The 26,362-nt window shown below is 39.1% G+C and overlaps 1 protein-coding gene across 9 annotated transcripts in view; it reads left to right on the top strand.

The window, feature by feature from the left end:
- Mtmr3 (myotubularin related protein 3) overlaps window positions 1–26,362 on the top strand; it is a 115,508-nt gene that overhangs the window by 36,450 nt on the left and 52,696 nt on the right. For 8 of the 9 annotated variants that reach the window (XM_069994556.1, XM_069994558.1, XM_069994555.1 and 5 more), the window contains exons 2-3: window positions 13,300–13,349; window positions 22,518–22,600. In XM_069994556.1, coding sequence (XP_069850657.1) covers window positions 22,598–22,600 — 3 coding nt within the window. In that variant the 5' untranslated portion in view covers window positions 13,300–13,349; window positions 22,518–22,597. Of the gene's footprint in view, window positions 1–8,221; window positions 8,335–13,299; window positions 13,350–22,517; window positions 22,601–26,362 lie in introns of those variants that run through there. The other variant, XM_069994554.1, reaches the window with a different exon arrangement.

Raw genomic sequence — 26,362 nt, 5'->3', positions numbered from 1 at the left:
AGAAACTTTTTATTTTAAGGTAGTCCCATTTGTCGAGTCTTTCTCCCATTTGTTGTGACCCTGGGACTGTGTTCAGGAAGTTCCTGCCTGTGCATATAAGTTCTAGTGTCTGTCCTGCAGTAGTTTCAGAGATTCAGGTTTGTTTGATGTTAAGGTTTTGAATCCATTTTGAGTTGATGTTAGTGCATGGTGACAGGCTGGGGTCCACTTTTAGTTTCTGCTTGTGGCCGTCCAGTTTTCCCAGCACCAATAGTTGAAGAGGCTGTGTTTCTTCCATTGTATGCCTTTGGCTCCTTTGTCAGATATCAGCTGACTATAGGTATGTAATTTCATTTTTGGATCTTCTAATCTGTTCCATTGGTCTTTGGGTCTGTTTTTGTGTCAATATCAAGCTATCTTTGTTGTTATAGCTCTATAGTAGAGCTTGAAAACTGGTATATTGAGCCCTCCTGCATTGTTTCTTTTGCCTAGAATTGCTTTGGCTATTCTAGGTCTTTTGTTGTTCCACAGGAATTTTTGGATTGTTTAGAGAAATCTATTTTAAGAATGCCTTCATTGAACATGGTGACTTTTTTTTTTTTTTGTACTGAGACTTCTTTAGTGAGGAGTCACCATTTTCAAGCAGAATTACTTATATGCATAAAGTCATATTGCCAAGATATTCTTCAAGACATCTGTAACAATTCACCATTTCCAAAAGTATTTACAACATTTTTTTGAGATTGTGTTTTGCTATGTAGCTCCCAATGGACTTAAACTTGAGATCCTTATACCTTACTCTGTTGAGTGTTGAGATTACAGGTGTATATCACCAGATCTGTCAATATTTTACTTTTTGACTAGTCTTTTGGATGAAATAGTTACCTTCATTGTTTTAATTTGCATTTTGTGATTATTAGTGGGGTTGAGATATTTCATGTATGTTGAACATTGCATTTCTTCTGTTACTTCCTGACATTTTGCTGGATTTTCAATTTTTTTGGTATATGTTTTTAAACAAATACACTTAATTCTTTAGGTGATAAAATAGCTTTAGACCAGTGTGCATCTGTTTTTGTCACCTATTCAAGTGTGTAATTTTTAAAGGTGTTTTAATGCTTAGAGGAAAGTTCATGTTTTGACTGTAGTGCTTTTGCTGAAGCATTGGCCAAATAGGTGAGTAATGAGACTGTGTGAAAAGTGCAGCTAGTGAGGGCCAGGTGTTTTTTGGAGGCTCATTATGTTCCATACTGCATTTGAGCCAGTACTTGAGAGGTGGAGCCTTGAGGATTCTGACTTCAAAACTAGCCTGGGCTATATAAAACAACAAAAGTCAAATAGTACAATTTGTCTTTAAGTTAAATCAGAGTTACCAGATATGAGTTGGTCATGTCTATAATCCTAGGTACTCAGATACACAGAGGATTGCAGTTCAGAACCAGCCTGGGTAGAAAACTACTCAAGGTTTCATCTTTAGTTAACCAGCATAGAGCCAAGCTGGAGGTATGACTCAATCCATAGGGTGCCACCCATGTATAAGCAAGCTGAGTCTGTGTGAGGTCTCTAAGTTCAAGCTTCAGAAATGGCAGGAAGAAAGGAAAATCAAATTTACTTAATTTCTCAGTCATTTTTTTTAAAAGCTGGAATAATCTGTATGTTTAATTCTTCTTTAATTTTAATTTTTAATTTTATTTTCTTATAAAGATGCTGTACAGGGAGGTTACAGTTACATTAATACTTTTCTTTAAAGTCAACTTACTGGTATACCAGTTTGTATGTGATGAAAGTTGCATTTTTATATATATATATAGATAGATAGATAGATAGGTATATGTACTTACAAAATCACCCAATCAAGATACTTATGCTAAAAAGAATTCAAATTCCCCTTTGTCATTATCTCCTTTTTTCCTTTAGTGAGTCATTGATCTAGTTTCTTGTCACTGGTTAGTTTTGACTCTCATAGACTTAAAAGTTTATTTTCAGACCTTTTAAGAGAACTTTGAGTTTATGATTATATTATTACTAAGATACAAATTAAATGACTAAGATTTGTTGGTTTAAAAGCTTGAATTTCTGTAGAGTTGAGGGGTGGTCAGTGGTTTGGAAACTTCACTGGTTAAATAAAAATTTTTGTGTTAAATTCTGCAGTGGAAATACTGACACAATGAGGTTAACAGAACTTCAATCTCTGAAATGAGATACAGCCTAGTGGAAGGAAGATAGCAGTAGCTGATCTACCCATATCTGTTTCCATACTTGCCTCTTAAATGTTAATTTTGTGGTCCTGTTAATCTTTATATACATTGATTTTTGGCTTAGGTTGTTTCTGTCCATAGACAGACATTGCTTTGAACAAAGAGCCACATTTAAAGTGATAATAGGGTTTGAATTTTTGCCAAAGATATGTTACTTAAAAAAATTGTTCTTAAAAAATGTCGAAATGAGTCAAGACCAGCATTGGCAAAATTCTCAATACCTTTTCCCCCTTCCTTCCCATTCTGTTTCTCTCCTCCCTCCCCATTCCCCCTTCTCCCTCCTCTCCTTCCCCTCCTCCTTTTACCTCCTTTTCCTACTGGGGATGGAACAAAGGGCTTCATTTTGCTAATAGTCATACCTCTAGCCCCCTTTTCTTGCATTGGTTGGTTTAAAGCTAGGGTCTTGACTTATGTATGAGTTGTGATCCTCTCCTTGTGCTTCCTTGAGTCATGAAGGATGCCACTTTACCCACCTAATGTTTTATAATTTGAGTCACTGTGTCCAGCTGCTGTGCAAGAATATCTTTTTATTTTATTATTTTATTTATTTATTTATTCTGTGAGACTCTTATCTGCAATAAACCACTAGAAAACTGGAAGTGGTGCTGTGGCTCAAGCAGTAGAGCGCTCGCCTTGAGCTGAAGAGCTGAGGGACAGCGCCCAAACCCAGAGTTGAAGCCCCACAACCAACAAAAAAAGGCGGGGGTGGGGGAGTGGGAAGCAGATCTAGTTTGAAATCCTGACCTTTGCAAAATAATTTGCATTTCTGATGAAGTTTACTGCTTGAGTAATAATTTTTTTTTTCTCTTTTCCTGCTTGAGAAGAAATTTTAGAAGGTAGAGATAAAACCAGCTTTGGAAATCCCTTGGTTAGGATAGGGATTACCACTGGATCAAGATAGAGTTAAGAGTAAAAGATTCCTTAACCTGTCTAATATTTTTGTAATACTGACCCTAAAGTAGTAATACATTTTGGGGAAAGTCAGATTGTTTGGATGTTTGGAAACTTTCAGTCTCATTAATACACTGATCACATGGGCCAAATTGTCTTCTCTGGTGAGCTTCTTGCTTTCTTGCTCTTACATTTTCTCTATTGTGCTGGTGCCATAACAACATAAACTTACAGCCTAGTAATGCAGGGCAAGTAGACTGAGTTTCTTCCCTTCTACCCTGGAACTTTTCCTGTATTAGATGCCAGCTCTGAGGATGTTGAGCCTTGAAGTTCAATGGCAAACCTCAATTCCTAATTTTTCTCCTGTTGGATTAGTTAATGTTGAAATTAGAGGCCGTAAGAGAATAGGTAGAAAGCAGTGCCTGGCTTGAGGATATCTAATAAATGTTAATTTTAGAGGAATGTATTGCTTGTTTGTACTTTTTGAAGGTGCCAGTGGCTTTTAATGGTACTAGAACCTTTTTTTGTCAGTCGTGGGGCTTGAACTCTGGGCTTAGGTGCTATCCCTCAGCTCTTCAGCTCAAGGCGAGCGCTTTATTGGAGAGAAGAGTCTCATGGACTTTCCTGCCCGGGCTATCTTTGAACCATGATCCTCAGATCTCAGCCTCCTGAGTAGCTAAAATTACAGGCTTGAGCCACTGGGGCCCGGCTTGCATCAGGTTCTTAATTCAGCCATTTATTATCCTTGGTAAGTTTTCTGTATTTACTAATACCCCAAAAGACACTTTTCTTCATAGCTTTCCAAGTTAATTAAATAAAATTGTAATAATAAAAATACATCTTATACTTTCCATTTGAGTTTTTTTTTTTTTTTCTCCTAGTCCTGGGGCTTTAACTCAGGGTCTGGGCTCTGTCCCTGAGTGCCTCTGTGCTCAAGGCTGGTAATTCTATCACTTGGGCCACAGCTCCACTTCCAGCCTTTTCTGTTTATGTGGTACTGAGGAATCAATCCCAGGGCTTCATGCTTGCTAGGCAGGCACTCTACCACTGGACCATTTGAGTTTTAAAATGATTATTTTTGGTATTATTTACCTGAAGGGGGCGGGGACGGGGGGTGGGGTGGGGGGGGAGAAGGAACCTAAGATACAAAAGCCCAATCCAAATAAAGAAGTTAGTGTATCTATCATTTCTGTCATTTTTCCAGTAATTTAGAATAGTATTTTTTGCCTTGTCTTATACTTCATTTGGAATTGCAGTTTCATGATTATTATCAGCAAGGTAGAAAGCCTGTTTCTTTGGACAATGCTGACATACTAAATGACTTTGAAAATCAATCGTTTGAATACATACTGAATGCCAAGATGCCCTTTTCTAATAAAAAAAATACGCTTTACCTTTTTTTGGTGCCTTGGGTGTTCTTGGGGCTTGAACTCATGGGTTGGGTGCTGTCTTTGAGCCTCTTTCGCTCAAGTCTAGCACTCTGTCCCTTGAGCTATGGTTCTACTTCTAGTTTTTTTTTTTTTTTTTTTTTTTTTTTGGTAGGTTATTGGAGATGAGTCTCACAAATTTTCCCTTAGGCTAGCGTTGAACCATGATCATCAGATACTGGCCTCCTGATCTAATAAATGTCTAGTATCCAGAATATATGAAGAACAGTTAGAAACAGTAACAAAGTCAAATGCATGCTGGGCACTGCTGTGATGTCTCATGCTTGTAATCATAGCTACTCAGGAGGTTTGCCTCCCTTAAGTAAAGCATGCTGATGAATTTTACTTTTTGGCCTAAGCTGAAAAAGTTATGTTTCTTTTGTATGTATTTGGGTGGTACTCATATTTAGCCTGCTGTTTACGTGAGATAAATATTGCTAGTTTAAAAGGGTGGGTCTTTTTCTGGGAATGTGTTGAATTGAAGATGGTGTTGAGGTCAAGACAATTTCTGATCTATTCACCATTAAATAATTTAAGGAGAACTGCTTAGAAAGACCAGTTATTTGAACTCACCATGTAAATATAGCCCACATTGTGGTGTGTGGTTATGGAGGTCATTTGAGTTTTTATTGGCTTCTTTTCATTGCCAAAATATAAATTTTAAGTAGGCCTATAGAAGAGCAGGAGGTGCCAGTGGCTCACGCCTGTAATCCTAGCTACTCAGGAGGCTGAGATCAGAGGATCGAGGTTCAGAGCCAGCCCGAGCAGGAAAGTCCTTGAGACTTTTTTGTTGTTGTTGTTGTTCGGTCGTGGGGCTTAAACTCTGGGCCTGGGAGCTGTCCCTCAGCTCTTCAGCTCAAGGCTAACACTCAATCACTTGAGCCATAGCTCCACTTCCTGCTTTTTCTGCTTATGTGATGCTGAGGAATCCAACACTGGGCCTCATGCATGCAAGGCAAGCACTTTACCAGGAGCCACCTTCCCAGCCCATGAGACTCTTTTATCTCCAATAAACCACTCAAAACCAGAAGTGGTGCAGTGACTCAAGTGGTAGAGCACGAGCCTTGAGCTGAAGGGCTGAGGGACTGCGCCCAGGCCCAGAGTTTCAAGCCCCATGACCCCCCCCCCCCCCAAAAAAAAAAAAGAGTAGGCCCTTTTCATTTCACACAGCCTGTATATTTTGAATTTTGTCTTCTTTAAATATCTTCTTTGGTTGACAGGTGTGTGTATGTGTGTGGTGTGTGCGTGCATATGTGTGGGCGCATGCACGCGCACAAGTCCTAGGGCTTGAACTCAGGGCCCAGGTGTTGTCCCTGTCATAGCTCCACTTCTGGCTTTTTTTTTTTTTTTAAAATTAGTTTGAGCCACCAGGTACCCAGTGGTTGACAGTTTTTATTTTTATTTTTTTGTCGGTCGTGAGGCTTGAACTCTGGGCCTGGGCACACTCCCCCACTCTTCAGTTCAAGGAAAGCACTCTACCACTTAATCCACAGTGCCACTTCCAACAGTTTTTAATTTAGATGACAGTAGTTAAAATATAAATATTTCTTTTTATTGTTATATTGTATGTTTAAAGGATAGATCTGCATTTTCATCCTACTTTCTAGTCCTTCCAGATGCCTGTTAGTCTGTGTGAAACTCAGTAAGAATTTACAGTCTGCTTATTAGAAAGGGAGCGAACATTATCATTCTTAATAAAATATTCATATATTGATAACTATGCAGATTAGCTTGGTTTGGGGTACTGATAGATATTTTTTAGTGTTGCTTACATTTGAATGTTCTCTATAATTAGTGGTTAGGCAAAATAAGAAAAGAGAATATACATACTTATTTATACATGGACATACCCTTGAGTTTCTTTAGCAAATTGACCTTTAGAATAGGGTGCTTGTTTTTCTAGAAAAGAAAACTATTAGGCAGCTGTAGGGAAAGGGAATAGTAGTGTGAGAGTGGAGTTTGGAGATGTGGGAGGTTTTTTGGTGTGTGTATGCATCAGTCCTGGGACTTGAATTTGGAGCCTGGGTGCTGTCCCTGAACTTGCATGCTCAAAGTTAGTGCTTTACCATTTGAACCACATCTCCTCTTCCAGCTTTTGCAATTTATTGGTCTCATAGAATTTTCCTGCTGGGCTGACTTCGTACCTCAATTCTCAGATCTTTGTCTCCTGTAAAATTGTGTTTTTTTTAAAATATAGGATCCAGAAGTGAAGCATATTATCATAAACATTATAAAACTTGACAGGTTTCAAAATGACACTGGCTCTTTTTATTTTTTATTTTTTTTTTGTCGGTCGTGGGCCTTGAACTCTGGGCCTGAGCGCTGTCCCTCAGCTCTTCAGCTCAAGGCTAGTGCTCTACCACTTGAGCTACAACGCCACTTCCAGTTTTCTGGTGGTTTAGTGGAGATAAGAGTTTCATGGACTTTCCTGCCCAGGCTGGCTTTGAACTACGATCCTCAGATCTCAGCCTTCTGAGTAGCTAGGATTATAGGCGGGAGCCACCGGCTCGACTTTTTTTTTTTGTCTTGGGGCTTGAACTCAAGGCTTAGGTGCTGTCCTTGAGCTCTTTTGCTCAAGGCTAGCTCTCTACCACTTAGTACCACATCTCCACTTCTGGTTTTTGAGTGGTTAATTGGATGCAAGAGTCTCACAGGGACTTTTCTCCCTATGCTGGCTTTGAACTGTGATAGGCAGATCTCAGCCTCTTGAGTAGCTAGGATTACTGGCACCTGGCAGACGGGCATGTTTTGTTATCATAAATTTTGTCAAGGATTTTAGTTGCCTTAAAAATTTATTCTTTTATGCCGGGTGCTGGTGACTCATGCCTGAAATTCTAGCTACTCAGGAGGCTGAAATCTGAGGATTCCAGTTCAAAGCCAGCCTGGGCAGTAAAGTCCGTGAACCTCTTATTTCCAATTAACTACCAGAAAATTGGAAGTGGTGCTGTGGCTCAGAGTTCAAAGTGGTAGAGTGCTAGCCTTGAGTGAAAAAGCTCAGAGAAAGCTCCCAGGCCCTGAGTTCAAGCCCCGCTACTGACTCCCCACACTCTCTTCCCCATATATATATATATATATATATATATATATATATATTCAGGTTTTTGTCTATCTTAACACATTGACCAATTTTCTTTTCTGTTTACATAAGAAAGAAAAGCTCTTAACGCTCACTATAAAACATAACTAAACACCCTTTCAAGATCTTATTTGAAGAAAATATTACCAAAAAAACCCTTATTTGTAAAATGACTCTTCATAAAGATGGGTCATTAGGGGTCATTTGTCCGAGAAAATTGACTTACAATTTTACTCTTTGGTAGGAGGGATAGGTTTTGTGGTTTAGCGTTAAGATACAATTATATGTAAGGAGGCAGAAGTCATTACAATGGTATATTTAGGAAAATTTGTTGCCATGAATTTCTGAAATTTAATTTTTTTTTTTTTAAGGAAACAGTCTGTGCATTGCTGATGGCAACTGAACTGCTCTCACCAGCACAGTAGGGAAGACAAGAGGGCATCAGGAAACAGTTCTTCCTTCCCCTCCCCTCCCCTCCCCTCTCCTCCCCTCCCTCCCCTCCTCTCCCTCTCTCCTCCTCTTTTCTGCTCTCCTCTCGTCTTTATTTATTTTTTTTCTTTTTCTTTTTTCTGTTTTCTTTTAAACCAGTGGTTAACAGAGAGTGAACCCAGGACATTCATGAGTGCAGGAATTTGCCTTCTCAAAGGTGGACCTTGGAAGCTAGCCAAAGGAACAAAAGTCAGGAAACCTTTTTTCCAACACTGTAGGTAGTCTTTCTCATCTTCCCGTAGCAATTATAAATATTTAACTACCTCTGGCATTTAGAATGATCTTGTGCTGCTTAATTCAATTAATTTCTAGTGATTGATTGCTAATTTCCCATTATCTTAATAACTGAGACTTAAAAATTATATTTGTTCTCTGTTAAATATAAGGCTTTTTTCTTCTTAAGGCATAGTACACATTTCCTGCCTTATAAAAATTAGATTTAAAATTTTTTAAATTATAAAGTGATGCCACTCTTGTAATATTTCATAGGGGATGTGAAATTAGAAAATAACATTACTGATTTCTTATAATATTAATTGTTTAATATATCTGAATTGAAGTATGAAGAAAGTGTGTTCTGCAACAGAAGTGATTATTAAAAGCAAGTCAGAACATAGTATCTCTTTAGCATTCTTAAAATTCAAAATTCTCTGATGATAGAATATATGACTGTGTTCCTTTACCTCCCTCTGAAAGGATCATGTTGAAGAGAAAAATCCTTATAAAACTAATTATCTTAAAAAGTACCCCATAAAATTTCTTACTCATTTGGTCATAGTTAATCTTTTATGAGAGCACAAAGCTTCCTTTTGCCTATTTTCTTGAGATTTGAAGAACAATAAGGTACCTGTGAAGTAAAATCAAATGTTAATGTCTAAAAATACCATAGTACAATTACTTTGCTTTTGACTCCCTGTATTTAGAACCACATTTGAAAAAGTAGTTGTCAGCAATTTAGCAAGTAAATGAAGACAAATGACACTAATCCCTATTTTTTCTATAGTAGAATCCCCTTTAAGGAATGTGTTCAGAACTGCTCTTACCAAAAAAAAAAAAAAAAAAAAAAGAACAAAAGTCAAAGCCAGGCGCTGGTGGCTCACGCCTGTAATCCTAGCTACTCAGGAGGCTGAGATCTGAGGATCGTGGTTCAAAGCCAGCTGGGGCAGGAAAGTCCTTGAGACTCTTATCTTCAATAAACCACTAGAAAACCGGAAGTGGATCTGTAGTTCAAGTGGTAGAGCACTCGCCTTGAGCTGAAGAGCGCAGGGACAGCGCCCAAGCAAGCCCAGAGTTCAAGCCCCTTAACCAACAACAAAAACAAAACAAAACAAAAAAACAAAAAAAAAGTTGTTTCATGTAAATGAAGAACAAGCTTCACATTCTGCATCTCGTATGTAGTGCAAAGATGATGTAAGATTGACTTTTTGGTCATTATATTTTGAAACCAAACTTTTATACGGTGCAGTGACATTATTACTGGTTATGGGTTCCAATGACTTAGTACCAGTATAGGTTTTTTGATATAGCAATATGATTGTAATGTGGATTTTAGCAGTTACTGTCTTACTGGAATTTTTTTTTTCCTAGAAAGGATGGTTGTTTTTATGATTAGGAAATGGTGGTATTTTAGCTGTTTATCTGTGCCCCACAGTTGGCAGAGGAATGCAGTATGTTGATCATGAAATTGCAGCTAGAGTTCTCAATAGTCCTAGTCTAACTTAGTGTTTCCAAAAACACTAAAGTAGAAAAGGCAAAAGGTAGAAAAGGCAACTTTTTTTACTTTTTATTATTTATTTATTTATTTATTTATTTTTTTGGGTCCGGTCGTGGGTTCTGAACTCTGGGCCTGGGTGCTGTCCCTCAGCTCTTCAGCTTAAGGTTAGCGCTCTACCACTTGAGCCATAGTACCACTTCTGGTTTTCTAGTGGTTTACTGGAGATGAGTTTCATGGACTTAACTGCCCAGGCTGGCTTTGAACTGTGATCTCTAGATCTCAGCCTCCAAAGTAGCTAGGATTACAGGTGTGAGCCACCAGCGCCCGTTTGGATCAGGCACTTTGCAGAGAGCTGGTCAGACTAACAGGTTTCACCATGACCCTTTCATTCACAGACTTTATATAGCTGGGATTATAGGCTTGTACAACAAGTACATACAGTTTATTAGTTGAGATATTGTCTTAGGAATAGCTCAGATTCGAGCCATTGGGCTCACTGCACTCGATTCAGTGCTAGAGATTGAACCTGGAATCTCCTACATGCTGTGCAAGTGCTCTCCTACTGAACTATAACTGCAAGCTGTATTCCCCGCCCCCCCTTATTTATTTTTTTTCCACACAGTGTCTTATAAAGTTGACCAGACAGGTTTCAAACTCACTGTCTGGCCCAGGCTGGCCTTCATTTTTTTTTAATTGGCAAGATTAAAAAAAATGTTATTAAGTAGTTGTACACAGTCATGTTATAAATATAATGTCACCCCTTCAATCATTATTCCCTCATCTTTCTCCATCCCATTCCTACCCTCATGTTACGTGGTTCAGTTTTTATATAATGTACATTGAATATAATGATTACATTTTCTTGCTCTTCCTCCATTTGTGTGACACCCTCACCCCCACCCCACTCAAAAAACATGTTTCTGCTTCCTGGTATTTGTTTTGTTAAGGAATTCATTAGTTGTTCAAAGGAGTTACACCTTTGGACTCCTTCCCTAAGAATACCATCATTTAATCAATTTGTATATGCATTGAGCCTTGTATATGTTTTCATGCATGTTTGTATTTTAGATGTAGCATTCACATATGAGAGAAAATATGTATCATTTTTCTCTCTGAGCCTATCTTCACTTAATGTAATTTTTTCTAGGTCCATTTTCTAAAAATGATATTATATTGTTCTTTCTAATGGATGAGTAAAATTCCATTGTGTACATATACCACATTTTCTTGATCCACTCATCCATTGTAGGGCCATCTAGGCCATTTCCATAATTTGGCCATCATAAATATTACAGCAGTGAACATGGATGTGCAGGTGTCTTTACTGTATCCTGACTTGTAATGCTTTGGGTAGATGCCCAAGAGTGGTATGACTGGGTCATAGGGTAATTCTATATTTAGTTTGTTTTTTGTTTTATTTTTGAGGAATCTCCAGACTGTCTTCCAGAGTGGTTGCACTAATTTACATTTTCACCAACAGTGTAATAAGGTTCCTTTCCCTCTACATCACCACGAACATTTGCTATTTGTATTTTGTTGTTGGTGGTGGTAGTGGTTGTGGGGCTGAAACTTGAGTGCTGTCCCTGAGCCTTTTCACTCAAGGCTAGCACTCTATCACTTTGCCACAGTGCCACTTCCAGTTTTCTGGTAGTTAATTGGGGAGAAGAGTCTCATGGACTTGCCTGCCCAGGCTGGCTTTGAGCCATGATCCTCAGATTTCAGTCTCCTGAATAGCTAGGATTACAGGTATGAGCCACTTGTGCATGGCTTATTGTTCGTATTTTTGATGCTGGCCAATATTAATGTGTGAGATGGGATTTCAGTGTTGTTTTGATATGCATTTCCTTTATACTCATGGATGTTGAGTGTTTCCTCATGTGTTTATTGGCCATTCTCTCCCCCCCCCCTTTTTTTAAATCTTAGATGTCTCTATTTGGCTCAGCTGCACATTAATTGCATATTAATTTTTTTTTTTGGGTCCGGTCATGGGGCCTGAACTCTGGGCCTGGGCGCTGTCCCTCAGTAATTCAGCTCAAGGCTAGTGCTCTACCACTTGAGCCACAGTGCCACTTTCGGCTTTTTTCTTTTTGCTTATGTGGTGCTGAGGAATCGAACCCAGGGCCTCATGAGTGCAAGGCAAGCGTGGGTTATTAATTTTTGAGGATTTCTTTTGCTCTTTGTATGTTCTAGATATTAGGCCTTTGTTGGATATATAGCTAATAAAGATCTTCTTCCAGTCTGTATGGGTTTGAATTTGAAATCTTCCTGCCTTAGCCTCCCAAGTAGCTGGTATTAGGTCTATAGCTAGGATTGTGTGAGTGTGTGTGTTAGCCCACAGCTCCACTTCCAGGTTTTTGATTGTTAATTGGAGTTGAGAGTCTCACATACTTTCCTGCCTGGGCTGGCTTTGAACCGTAGCCTCTTAACTATTTAGAATTATAGGCATAAGCCACCGGTACATGGCTCACAAGTTCAGTGTTATCCATAATTTTGACTGCATCTTGAATTCAGTTTTATATCAACCTCTAATTGCCAGCTGAACATATATCCACTTTGGGAGGTCACTAGCATATCATGGTTGTCCAGTTTCCTTGTATACTGCCCTTTGATATTCTTCTGTACATTATTATTCAGTTGTGTTACTTCATGTCATTTTAACAATTCATTCAAAGAATGAGTTGTGTCTTCAGGTATGGAAATTATCATAAAGGAACAAGGTCTTTTGGACTTACTTCTATTAAATATAGGTTGTTGCTAGTGACTAGAGTACTTTGTGTTTAGAATTATGTGTCATTGCTTTTTTTTTCTTAATCAAAAAGGTAGATCTCTTGATAGGAGCCAGTTATGTGCACAGAAGACGTTAAACTAGAAAGTCTAAGTTTAGAGTGGCTGAGATCTTAGTTTTTTTTTTTTGTTTGTTTGTTTTGTTTTTTAAAGAACCTGTTCCTGTAGCAGTGAGACTTACCTGAGAAGCTATCAAAAATGATACTTGGGCTGGGAAGGTGGCTCAGTGGTAAAGTGCTTGCCTTGCATGCATGAGGCCCTAGGTTTGATTCCTCAGCACCACATAAGCAGAAAAAGCCAGAAATGGTGCTGTGGCCCAAGTGGTGGAGTGCTAGCCTTGAGCTGAAGAGCTGGACAGTGCCCAGGCTGAGAGTTCAGGCCTGTGACCAATCAAAAAAAAAAAAAGATACTTGCTTAACTGAAGAAAACTCAAATAGAGTGTCTTTAAGTTCCTAGAAAGCTTGGTTCTGTACAATTCTGAAGTTTTCCTAAAAGTACACCAAGTCCCAACTAGATATATCTTGAGTAGTTAAGCCTTTCAGAGTCTGTGGTTGAGTAAACAGTCTATATCGAAACAATGTGAAAATCTGTTATGGTATACAGACAAAAGTCTTATAAGGGAGATATAAATGGTATAACTTGATTCTTGTTATTATAAGACAAATGGTTTTTCTTTTACAGAGTTCCTTGTGAAACCTAATAGAAAAATCTCTCAGGACAAACTTCATTTGGTAAGTTTGGTTTTCTCCTATATTCATTCTCTCTCTCTCCACTGATTTGAAGCAGGGGGGAAAAACTGTCTCTGTCTCTGCTTATTTGAAGCAGGGAAAAATTAACATAGATACTGATTTTTGTCAATCTATTTGTCCCTGTCCATAATATTTGGACTTTTTTCTACATTTATTTTATAGTTCTTTTTCCCCCCACTAAGACTCAGGCCAGGTTACCTTTTTAATATTTATTTGTGGGGTAATGTAATAGTCTCTGTGCTTGAAAACATGTATTTAAATTGAGATTTTGTAAGTTGCAGCACTTACCTTCTATCTAAAATAGTCTTATCGATCTGAAGATGTTAAAATTGAATGCTGGGCACCATGGCTCATGCCTGTAATCCTAGCTTTTCAGGAGGCTAAGATTAAAGGATTGTGGTTCGAAGCTCCAATTAACCACCAAAAAGCTGGAAGTAGAATTTAGGCTCAAGTGATCAAGAGTGCTAGCCTTGAGCATAAAAGCTTAGAGATAGTACTCAGGCACTAATTTTAAGCCCTGGGACCAGGAAAATAAAAGGAACTTGATTAATTTTTTGACTTTCTTAAATTGGTATAAATTTATCTAAAAACCAAGACTTCTTAATACTAGTTAGTAGTTGAAATATGAGTTTTCTTTCTTCCTCTCCCAAAATACTGACATCAGTTAGTTGTACAAGGGAAATTAATTTTTAACAAGTCCATTTATTGAGTTCTTTTACTCTTGTTTTTATACATGTATATATTTTGTCTATATCTGCCCTTCTCATGTATATATATTGTCTATATCTGCCCTCTTTCCTCCTTATAGTTCATCTGCCTCCTCCTACTAATGCCTATACCCCAGACAAGAAATATTTCAGCTTCTTAATACATTTTTTTGTTAAAGTGCATGTTAATTAAGAGTTTCATCATAGAATCTCACATGTACATATCCCATACTTTAGTCAGATGATCACATATATGTGTATGTGAGTCTAGTATGTGCTTATGAATATTAATATATATTTATACATTTATATGTATGTATTTTAGGTATAACATCCACATTTGGAATAATTGTCCTTTGCCCTTCTTAAGCCTAACTTAATTTACTTAGTATTACTTTTTAAAATTCTGAATATTCTTGCAAATACAAATTTTTTATTATTATTTGTTTTTGTTGCTCATTGGGCCTGAACTCTGGGCCTGGGCACTGCCTCTCAGCTCTTCAGTTCAAGGCTAGCACTCTACTACTTGAGCTACAGCACCACTTTTGGCTTTTTCTGCTTTTGTGGTCCTGAGGAATCGAACCCAGGGCCTCAGGCATGCAAGGCAAGCACTCTACCACTGAGCCACCTTCCCAGCCCAGTATTACATTTTTCAACTTTATCTGTTTCCCTGCAAGTGATACAATTTCATTCTTTATGGGTAAATAGTCCATTGTGATTATCTACCCCATTTTCTTGATCCATTCATCAGTTGTAGGGTATCTGGGCTCTATCCATAGCTTTGCTATTGTGAGTAAGTGCTGCAATGAATATAAGTGTTCAGGGGCCTGTATTATATCCTGACTTAACACATTCCTTCAGATAAATGTCTGAGGATGGTATCATTGGATTATATAGTAGTGCTATTTTTAGTTTTTTGAGGAAACTTCAAGCTGATTTCCATAGTGGTTGTACTATGTTTAAAGTCCCACCAGCTGTGTATTAAGGTTTCTTTTTCTTTTCACATTCTTGCCACTTGTTGTTTGTGGTCTCAATGATGTCCATCTTGACTGGAGTAAAATGGAATCTCAGTGTTTTATTTGCATTTTCTTTTTCTTTCTTTCTTTTTTTCTTTTCTTTCTTTCTTCCTTTCTTTCTTTCTTTCTTTCTTTTTTTTTTTGCCAGTCCTGGGGCCTGAACTCTGGGCCTAGGCGCTATCTCTCAGCTCTTCAGCTCAAAGCTAGTGCTCTACCACTTGAGCCACAGTGCCACTTATGGCTTTTTCTGCTTATGTGGTGCTGAGGAATCAAACTCAGGGTCTCAAGCATGCAGGGCGAGCACTCTATCACTGAGGCACCTTCCTAGCCCTTTATTTGCATTTTCTTTATATGAAAACCAAGACTAGAGGCCTCTTCCCCTCCACCTCTTCTCCCTTTGTAACCTAACCTGTCCTCCAACTGGTGATTGCAAGTATAGACCACCATGCCCAGCACAATGTGAAATCTAATTAGAAAAACAAGTTTTGAAAAGTTCTCCTATGTGGTTATTAATTCCTGTCCTGTCTCTTATGTATCTTTTTCATAGACTGGTGCCTGACCCTTTTTGAGTCCTTACTGTCATTTGTCTCTGTTTAACTAGGGAATTTTAATTGCAAAGAAAAATTGTTCCCTTCATTTAAAAATTTTAAATTGAAATAATTTCCTTGTCAGGAACCTTTGGTCTCTATACCAGGGACCAAATTCTTTAGTGTGGCATATAGGGCTCTTTGCAAGTGGGCTTGAAACAGATCTTCTGTGTCTAGGTACCAATTCCCTGTGCACCTAGTACATCTTTTGTTGTAGTCACGTTGACCTATTTCTTGTCTGTCAGGTATTCCCTTGTATACTTTCTTGTCTTATTTTGCTGTGTGTCCTATTCTTGTTCTCTTTTTGTCCTGTAGCTCAAAATCTTGCTTTCTCACCATTAAAAGCAGAATTGTCTACCAAGTTTTCCTTGGGTACCCATATCAAATCCATATCTGTATCTTGCATTACTATTTACATCTCTTATTACTGTCTGCCTTATTTTCTGTCGCCTTCTAATTTATAACACCCTGAAGGTAAGAACTATCTTAATAATTGAATTGTTAGTTCATAGAAATGACCTTTAGATTCCTGGAATACCATGCCTTTTCACCATAAGTTCCTCTTAATTAGGGTTTTTGTTTTGGTAAGAATAAAAATAGATTGGCTGAATATAATCCATGTCCCAAGCTATTCTTGTTGGCAAATGTAAGATTTTAAGTAATGAATTGAGGAATTTCTCTTTTCCTAGGTATTTGAAAGATAGATACCCAATTCAAGGAAGATTAAATGGTGATTTGCTTTTGTAAAGTTATGTCTGAGCTGTTGCATCATGAGGTAGTACTGTTGATTGAGCTGAGAGAAGCCTGCAGGTCCCCATTGTTAAAATTCTCAGAAATATAAAGTGAAATTTGACCTGGATGCCTGAATAGGAGTTTTGTCCTTCATTTGGCCAGGGGATTGGTGGGGGTGGATAAGTGTTCTGCATTCTGCCTTTAGAGAGGAAATGTAATCCTAATATACTATTCAGCTTTGAAGTATTCAAGCATTGACATTGCCAAATAATGTAAATGTCTATTAACTTAAGAATCAGTGTATAGGTTGATTTTATAGAAGGCATTCATTAAAGGCATTTGCCGACTAGAGTGAAAAATGTTACATTGTTACCTGAAGAAATATGAGCTAGATTTGGAGGGAAGTATGTAAAATTATTAAACTAATTTGGATGCCAGAAAACAGTTTAAATTATAAAATATGTGCCACTAGATAAAAGGAGATTAGAGATAACAAGTGGATCTAATATATAATCCTGGAATGGATCCTTTAGTAAAGGGGATAAAAATTGCTGTGAAGAACATAATTCAATCAGTTAACAAAAACTGAGGTGGTATTCTGTCAGTATTAATTTTCCTCAATTAAAAAAATTGAATATGTAAGAGATTTTTTTTGCAGTTAATAAACATAGACTGTAAGTAAGGTTTTTCAGAGGCCTAGTATATGAGACTCTTGTTTAAATGGTTGAAAGGAAACAGCTGCACATGCATGTGCACACCCAGAACAGTGTTAGAAGCTGTCCTATCCAAATTGGAGGTTGTTTTTTTTTCTTGTGGAGGTACTTGGCTTTGTACTCAGATCCTCATTCTTGCTATGTAGGTAGGTGCTCTTACTGCTGAGCTATATCTCCAGCCCTGATTTTTCCTTATTTTTTGATATTAGGGTCTTACTCCATGCATATGCTCATGTGGAATTCACCTATGTTAAGCTTTCCAGTAGCTAGGTTACAGATCACCCTACCACATCCAACCCTTCATTGTGGCAAGGGTCTTGTGAACATTTTTCTGCTTAAACTAGACTCAAACTGCAATCTCTAGCAATCTCTGTCTCCTAAGTAGCTAGGGTTTATTAGGATTATAGGCATGAGCCATCAGTGCTTGGCCAAAATTCTTTTTTTTTTTTTTTTTTGCCCGTCATGGGGCTTGAACTCTGGGCCTGGGCGCTGTCCCTCAGCTCTTCATCTCAAGGCAAGCGCTCTACAACTTGAGCCACAGCGCTACTTCCGCTTATGTGGTGCTGAGAAATCGAACCCAGGGCCTCATGCATGCAAGGCAAGCACTCTACCACTGAGCCACCTTCCCAGCCCGCCAAAATTCTTTTATACAGAGTATAATATATAGTAAAGTAAATTGTTTTTTAAAAAATTGGGATTGAACCCAGGGTCCTGAGCTTGCTACTCAGATATATTGCCACTTAACTTTATCCCTAGCCCTTTAATTTTTTAAATTTTGAGATGAGGTCTCATTAACTTTGCCCAGGCTGACCTTAAATTCTGGATCTTCTTGCCTTTGCTTCCTGACTAGGTAGGATTTAGGGTGTATGTCACCATGCCTGGCCATGAAATACAGTTCGTACCCATGGAACCATATGTTATCATATTTATGATTGTGTATACATAGTAATAATTCTTAAAATGCTTATTATTATGCTTCTAACAATACTAAGCATGTCATATATATCCTATACTTTGATTGTTATGACTTTTTTTTTTTTTTTTTGGTCAGTCATATATGAACTCTGGGCCTTGGTGCTATCACTGAGCCCTACGCTCTTTTTGCTCAAGGCTAGCACTCTACCACTCTGAGTCACAGCACCACTTTCAGTTTTTTTGGTGGTTCACTGGAGATAAGAGTCTTATGGCCTTTCCTGCCAGTGCTGGCTTAGAACTGCGATCCTCAGATCTCAGCCTTCTTAGTAGCTAAGATTACAGGCAGGAGCCACCTGTTAGCTCCAGGCCTTACAACTCTTTGATGCAGCAGTTATTTTTCTCCTTGTTTTACAGATAAAACTGAGACTAAAAAAGTAGCATGATTTGCTCTTGGGGGTCATAGTTAATACAGGTTGAACATTCCTAATCCCCAAACCTGAAAAACTTAAATGTAAATTACTTTTGATCTTATGCATTTCTGATCAGGAATACATAATCTATATATGATAAAATCAGGACTTTAGCTCATCTGTGTGCACAGCCATTGCTTGTTCAAAATACATTCTTGATTACTCTGTTTCTTTTTGGTGGGAAATGGATTGAGGGGATGGACCATACTGGGGTTTGAACTTTGTGCTTGCCATTTGAGCCACGTCTGTTGTTGTTGTTGTTGTTGTTATTATTATTATTATTATTATTATTATTATTATTATTGTCAGTCCTGGGTCTTGAATTCAGGGCCTGGCACTGTCTCTGTGCATCTCTCTGCTCAAGGCTAGCACTTGAGCCACAGTGCCATTTCTGGCCTTTTCTGTTTATGTGGTATTGACAGTCGAACCCAGGGCTTCATGCATGCTAGGCAAGTACTCTACCACTAAGCCACAAAAAAATGTTACTGGGGTTTGAACTCAGTCTTCCTTGTGCTATTTTTTGAGATAGGATCTTGTTTTATGACTATGCTGGCCTGGACTGTGAACGTTTTTTTTTGGTCAGTTGTGGGGCTTTGCATGTGGCCTGGACTCTGCCTTTCAGCTCTTCAGCTCAAGGCTAGCACTCTACCACCTGAGCCACAGTGCCACTTCCAGTTTTCTGGTGGTTTATTGGAGAGAAGAGTCTGAACTTTCCTACCCAGACTGGCTTTGAACCGTGATGCTCAGATCTCAGCCTCCTATGTAACTAGGATTACAGGCGTGAGCCACTAGCACCTGGTCTGGACTGTGATCTTCCTGTTTGTGCTTCCTCATGTCTGAGAATGACAAGTGTGGGTCACTGTGTCCAGCCATTGGTTGAGATGGAGTCTTGCAGTTTTTTTTGGGGGGGTGGGGTAGGGTGGGGTGGGGGAGAGCAGCAGGGCAATGGTTAGGTTTGGGTTAGCATTGAATCATGATTTCCCCATCTGTGCTTTCCCTGTGTTAATTTTTAATCTGTGTTAATTTTGAATTTCCTTTTTTAAAAGAAGCTTTTTTTTTTTGTAGATAGTGTTGCTATAAATAGATACATATGTTCTTAAGTGAACATATCTTTATTGTGTAGACAAGTTAGCCATGAATTCTTTCATCTAATGGGTAACTTTTATCATTTGAGAAACTGCCTGGCAGTTTTCCAAAGAGGCAGCACCATTTTACTTTCTCACCAGCATTCTAAGAAGCTCTTGTTTACTTTTCACACTTGTATTTTTAAAATTTCTTACTAGGAACATGTATCATGTTATAACAATAAAAAATTGAGACATGTTGAGCTAATAATTAATAGTAATGCTCGGTTTCTTCCCCTTTTTGTCAGTTGTGTGGCTTGACGCAGAGCCAGGGTGCTCTTCTGAGCAGTTTGGTTCAAGGTTAGCACTTTGAGTTACAGCTCCACTTCTGGTTTTCTGTTGATTAATTGGAGGTTAAGAGCCTCGTGGACTTTTCTGCCCTGACTGGCTTTGAACCACAATTTTCAGATCTCAGCTTCCTGAGTAGCTAGGACTTCTAGCTACCAGCACCAGGCTTCTTCCTTTTGATTAACTACCACAGTGAGTTACAGGATTTGCAAATGAGGTACTGCATTTTGCTCCTAAATATTTCCCAAGCATGAGTTCATATATATTCTTCGTTACTTGTAAAAGGAACCTTGCAGCTGTCTAATTCAGATTGGTTGCAGATTTAGTTGTACTGAATGGTTTGTCTTCAAGCCACAATCTCCAGATCTCAGCCTTCTGAGGAAGCTAGGATTACAGTTGTGATCCTGCCACCTGGATCTTTTTTATTTTATTTTATTTTTTGGTGGCACTCCTGAGGCTTGAACTCAGGTCCTGGGTACTTTCCTTGAGATTTTTTTTTTTTTTTTGTCGGTCATGGGACTTGAACTCTGGGCCTGGGCGCTGTCCCTCAGCTCTTCAGCTCAAGGCAAGCGCTCTGCCACTTGAACTACAGCGCCACTTCCGGTTTTCTGGTGGTTTATTGGAGATAGGAGTCTCACGGTCTCTCCTGCCCGGGCTGGCTTTGAACCGCGATCCTCAGATCTCAGCCTCCTGAGTAGCTAGGATTACAGGCGTGAGCCACCAGCGCCCGGCTTCCTTGAGATTTTTTACTCTTTAACACTCTTTAACACTTGAGCCAAAGCTCTACTTTCGTGGTGCGCACACGTGTGTGTGTGTGTGTGTGTGTGGTTTCGTGGTGCGCACACGTGTGTGTGTGTGTGTGTGTGTGTGTGTGGTTAATTGGTGAAAGTCTCATGAACTTTCCTGCTAAGGCTATTTTAAACCACAATTCTCAGATCTCAGCCTCCTCATAGGATCATAGGCATGAGCCACTAGAAGCCAGGTGTGTTTCTTACCCTTTAAAACAAATACAAACATACAAGAAAAGGAGTTGCAGGTTGATTTTATGATTGCTTTAATTTTCATCAGTATTTCGTAACCTTTATGGACCTATTTTTATGCTACTATCATAGGAATGTTACAATTGGTTATTTTTTAAAAAGCCAAAAAAAACAAAAACAAAACAGTTCTAGCTGGGCGCCAGTAGCTTATGCCTGTAATCCTAGCTACTCAGGAGGCTGAGATCTAAGGATCATGGTTTCAAAGCCAGCCTGGGCAGGAAAGTCCGTGAAACTTACCTCCAATGAACCACCAGAAAACCAACAGTGGTGCTATGCCTCAAGTGGTAGAGTACTAGCCTGAGCCAAAGAGCTGAGGGACAGTGTCCAGGTGCAGAGTTCAAGCCCCATGACTGACTCCCCCAAAAAACAACAAAAAAAACAGTAATAGGGCTGGGAAGGTGGCTCAGTGGTAAGAGCGCTTGCCTTGCATGCCTGAGGCCCTGGGTTCGATTCCCAGCACCACATAAGCAAAAAGAAAAAAGCCGGAAGTGGCGCTCTGGCTCAAGTGGTAGAGCGCTAGCCTTGAGCTGAAGAGCTGAGGGACAGCGCTCAGGCCCAGAGTTCAGGCCCCATGACTGGAACCAAGAAACAAAACAACAAAAAAAAACAAACCAGTAATAGTTAAAGGGGTGACATTGATCAAGATGCATTGTGCTTATAAACTAATTTGTTGAATTGAAGCCCTTTTATACAACTACTTAAAAGACTTTTCAAAAAGTCACTTGTGTTTTATGGAATATTAAACATGGCAAGATCCCATATATCCTAATTTTTGCCAGGAAAGGTTGAGTTTGACAAATAAACATTATTTGGAAGATAAAAGATATTAGGAAATTAGTCCTGTTTTTTTTTTTATTATAGTTTGTTTGGAACTATGCAATTTTCTAGCTAATTTTCTTTCTTTCTTTCTTTCTTTTTTTGGCAGTGACCTGCAGGTCTTTATTCTAGAACACGAAGGACCATGTTGTATCCACCCACCCCCAAATTTTACCCTTTCATTAATGAGGTCCCTCCCTTGTCTCTTTCATGACACAGGGCTTTTGAAAACAGGTCAAACCCAGGAGATTCTTAAATTTGTTCCTCCCCCCCCCCCCATACTATTATTTACAGAATTCACTCTTACAGTGACGGTGGAAGACCTGAGCACTAATCCCACTCTTCACTGTATCTTCAATGTTTGCTACACATCTTCACCGTCGCAGATGCCTGGTTCTCACTCTCTTGGAGCTCATGGTGTCGTCTGCCTTGTTTGATTTTCTGCACCTTGCTTGGCCCCTCGAGTTACTCTGGGCTTGGGTTCACTGGCTAATTTTCTTACAGTTAAATAATTTAAAAAAGAAGAAGGACTGATTAAGGTCAGGAGGATTTTTACAAAGACATTATCAAGGTTAGAACTGATTAGTGAGAATTAGTAAGGTAATATTCTTAAACTTTTTCTTGGCTGACTCTGGTGAGGTTTTCAGGTTCATATACGCAATCCTTTTAATTAGGTTATGGCCAATTAGGGGAGAATTGTTGCCAATTTTGCCCTTTTGTTTTTTTCTTTCTTAAATAAAAGATCTCAGCATAAGAAAAAGAAGAGCCTTCAGACACTGAAGAAGGGAAGGGGATATCTCCTCCTAATCTGGGCCTCCTGTCATGGTAAGTACAAGGAAGAAAGAAAATTGGAGTTGCACTAGCAATTTTGCGAATACCAGTAAGGTCCACAGTTAAAATTCCTTTTCCTAGAACCATCTTTGCTTCCACCCATTGTTTATTTGGTAGTTGTAATGATGGATTACTACTCCAGTGTACAGAGTAGTTTCATTTCTGTTCACTTAAATTTGTGAGCTAGATAATATGATGGCTTTTTTTTTTTTTTGCGGGGGGCGGGGGGGTGGGTGAGGAGGGGGCACACATATGCCTGCCCTTGAACTCAGGGCCTGGGTGTTGTCCTTGAGCTTTTGTGCTCAAGGCTAGTGTTCTATCACTTGAGCCATAGCTCTGTTCCCAACTTTTTTGGTAGTTAATTGGAGCTAAGAATCTCATGGAGGGCTGGGAAGTTGGCTCAGTGGTAGAGCGCTTGCCTCACATGCATGAGGCCCTGGGTTCGATTCCTCAGCACCATATAAGCAGAAAAAAGTGGGAAGTGGTGCTGTGGCTCAAGTGGCGCTAGCCTTGAGCTGAAAAGCTGAGGGACAGTGCCCAGGCCCAGAGTTCAGCCCCCATCACCAATATTTAAAAATAAAAAAAAAGAATCTCATGGACTATCCAGCCAAGTTGTCTTTGAATGGTGATCCTCAGATCTTAGCCTCCTTAGCATTGTAGGAGTGAGTTCCTGAGACCTGATATACTATGTCACATTTAAAATTAACTACCAAATGGAATTAATATTAAGACATGTGGTTCTTGGTTCAGGTTTGTTTTTTTTAAATCATTTTCAAGAAGGCTGGGCTGGTGTTGTAGTTAATGGTGCAGCAAATGCTTTGCATGTACAAGGCTCTGGGCTGGGAAGGTAGCTCAGCGGTAGAGTGCATGCCTTGCATGTACAAGGCTCTGCCTTCAAAAAAGATTTTTTTTTTGGTTGGTTATGGGGCTTGAACTCTGGGCCTGGGCGCTGTCCCTCAGCTCTTCAGCTCAAGGTGAGTGCTCTACCACTTGAGCTACAGTGCCACTTCTAGTTTTCTGAGTGGTTTATTGGAGATAAGCGTTTCATGGCCTTTCATGCCCAGGCTGGCAAAAAAGTTTTTTGTTTTTGTTTTTTTGTATTTATACATAGAAGAATTGTGAGGTAACCACGTATACTTCCTAATTTTTTTAATTGACAGAATTGTGTAATGTGTATATATTTATAGAATGGACAACTTGAGCTAATTAGTATATCTATTAACTTACAAAGTGCAGTCTATGATTTACCTTTCAGAGTAGCAGCCATTCCTATCTTTCCTATTAGATTTCTTGAAGATAGTATTTTGATTCCATTGTACTTGAAGCAGCTTATTACATCCCTGCCTCCATCTCTGATTGAAAAGAACTTTATAATAACATTCTAGTGACTGCTAAAGCCGTTTAGGGGCTAGTATATACAGAGGAGAAGGAGCAACAATAGAGTCGCTTTTTTTTTGGGTCGGTCATGGGACCTGAATTCTGGGCCTGGGCACTCTCCAGCTCAAGGCTAGCGCTCTACCACTTGAGCCATAGTGCCACTTCCAGCTTTTTTCTGCTTATGTGGTGCTGAGGAATCGAACCCACGCCTCATGGATTCAAGGCAAACACGCTACCACTGAGCCACCTTCCCAGCCCTGACAGTGGCATTTTAATCAGTTCTGAGGACACATAAATAGTGCTTGAAGGCTTTAAAAAAAAACAAAAAACTATTCTCTGTAATATTGTTCCTGTTTCTACCTTGTGATATTTCCTAGATTCAAACTTGCATGCTGGTGCACAAGGGAGGAATTGAAAGGACTCTGTTAATTTCAAGCTGCATTAGAGACCTATGTGGAAAATGCTTTTCAAAATTAAAAACAGTAAAACAAAACAGAAAAACTTAGTTGTGCAGAAATGTCATATTAAAAGGAGGAGAAGGTTAACTGCTCCTGCCTGAAGGTGGACCAATGTTCCTTAGTTTGTGGGCATTAAAGCTTTTTGATTTATCCTGTACCCAAACACTGACTAAATTTTACTGTTATTTCTCTAGAGAATATTTTATTGGTTTCCCAATTTTTAATGAATTGAAAATGTGCTTGCCTAGTATTTATATGGTCTGCATGCCAGTGCTAATGAATAGCAAATGATGGGCTTATGAAAGCAGCACTGTTCTGAGCCAAGGGTTTGTCCTTCATTTGATGCCACACAGCCAGCAGCAGCATGGTCCTTTTCCTGGTACTGCTAGGGTCTCTGTGGTGCTTGGCAAACCATCTCTCTGGTATGCTCTCTGCTCTGAGTTGCAGACACACTGAGATGATTCTGTGTATAATAGTTGGGGAACAGTATGGCTATAACATCTTTATCCCCTTCGCCCCAATTTCTCATAAAGCAGCATTGTAGCAATTAAAAAGAATCTCATTTAGAATTCTTCCACCAGACCTCATGGTGTATGTATTCTTTTCTGACTAGTCCATATGTGTATGTTTTAAGTAGTCAGAATAACATAATTAAGCTTCTGTTTTGCTTTTTTCACACAACAAATTGAACATTTTCTCATGTTTATTCATTGGACTCCTGGTTTTATTTTTATATTATAATGTTGATTATTCCTGATTGTAATATATTGCAAATTGTTGAGGCATCAATTCACTTAAGTATGTACCATATTATACCATTTAGATTGTAGATCCTAGTCCTTAGTTTTTTTTTTTTTTAATGGTATGATTATTTTTTGTTGTTGTTGTTGGTTGTGGGGCCTGAACTCTGGGCCTGGGCGCTATCCCCCAGCTCTTCAGCTGTAGACCAGTGCTCTACCACCTGAGCCTCAGCCCTACTTCCTGCTTTTTCTGCTTATGAGGTGCTGAGGAATCAAACCGAGGGCCTCATGCATGCAAGGCAAGCACTCTACCACTGAGCCACCTTCCCAGCCCCTAGTCCTTAGTTTTTTATAGAAAATTTTTGAGCATTGAATTTTCTGTTTTGTTGGTTTTTGTTGTTGTTGTTGTTTTTTTTTTTCTTTTTTTAATTGTGAAAATACCTTACAGAGGGGTTACAATTGCATGGACAAGGTAACAAGGTAATGAGTACATTTCTTATCAAGCATTGTTGCCTTCTCCTTTGTTTGCCCTTCCCATCCCTTTCCATATCTCCCCCCCCCCACCCCCCCCCCCACCCCCCGCCAGTTGTTGTTGTTTTTAATGAGCCTATCTTAGGCTTGAACTCAGTGCTTGGGCATTGTCCCTAAGCTACTATACTCAAGGCTAGCAGTCTACCATTTGAGCCACAGCTCAAGCCACTTCTGGTTGAATGTGTATGTGTGTGTTTAATTGGAGATGAAAATCTCATGGAATTTCTTACCCAAACTGGCTTTGAACCACTATCCTCAGATTTTGGCTTCCTGAGTAGCTAGGATTACAGGCATCAGTCACTGTTTTCCAGCAGAACTTTCTGCTTTAAATATATCTTGACATCTCCTGTTTTTGTTTTTTTCCCCCGGTCATGGGGCCTAAACTCTGGGGCTTTGGCACTGTCCCTCAGCTCTTCAGCTCAAGGCTAGCACTCTACCACTTGAGCCATAGCGCCACTTCTGGTTTTTTCTGCTTATGTGGTGCTGAGGAATCGAACCCAGGGCCTCATGCTTGCAAGGCAAGCACTCTACCACTGAGCCACCTTCCCAGCCCCCATTTCCTGTTTTTACTACTCTTAAAAGATCTTAAATAGAGCAAGTAACTCATGCCTCCTTGCTACTCAGGAGGCTGAAATTTGAGGATTGTAGTT

Source organism: Dipodomys merriami, unplaced genomic scaffold (assembly GCF_024711535.1).
Source record: "Dipodomys merriami isolate MVZ:Mamm:240054 unplaced genomic scaffold, mDipMer1.0.p SCAF_45, whole genome shotgun sequence".
NCBI lineage: Eukaryota > Metazoa > Chordata > Mammalia > Rodentia > Heteromyidae > Dipodomys > Dipodomys merriami.
Note: the sequence above shows the minus strand (reverse complement) of the source record. Positions and strands in the feature narration are given on the sequence as shown.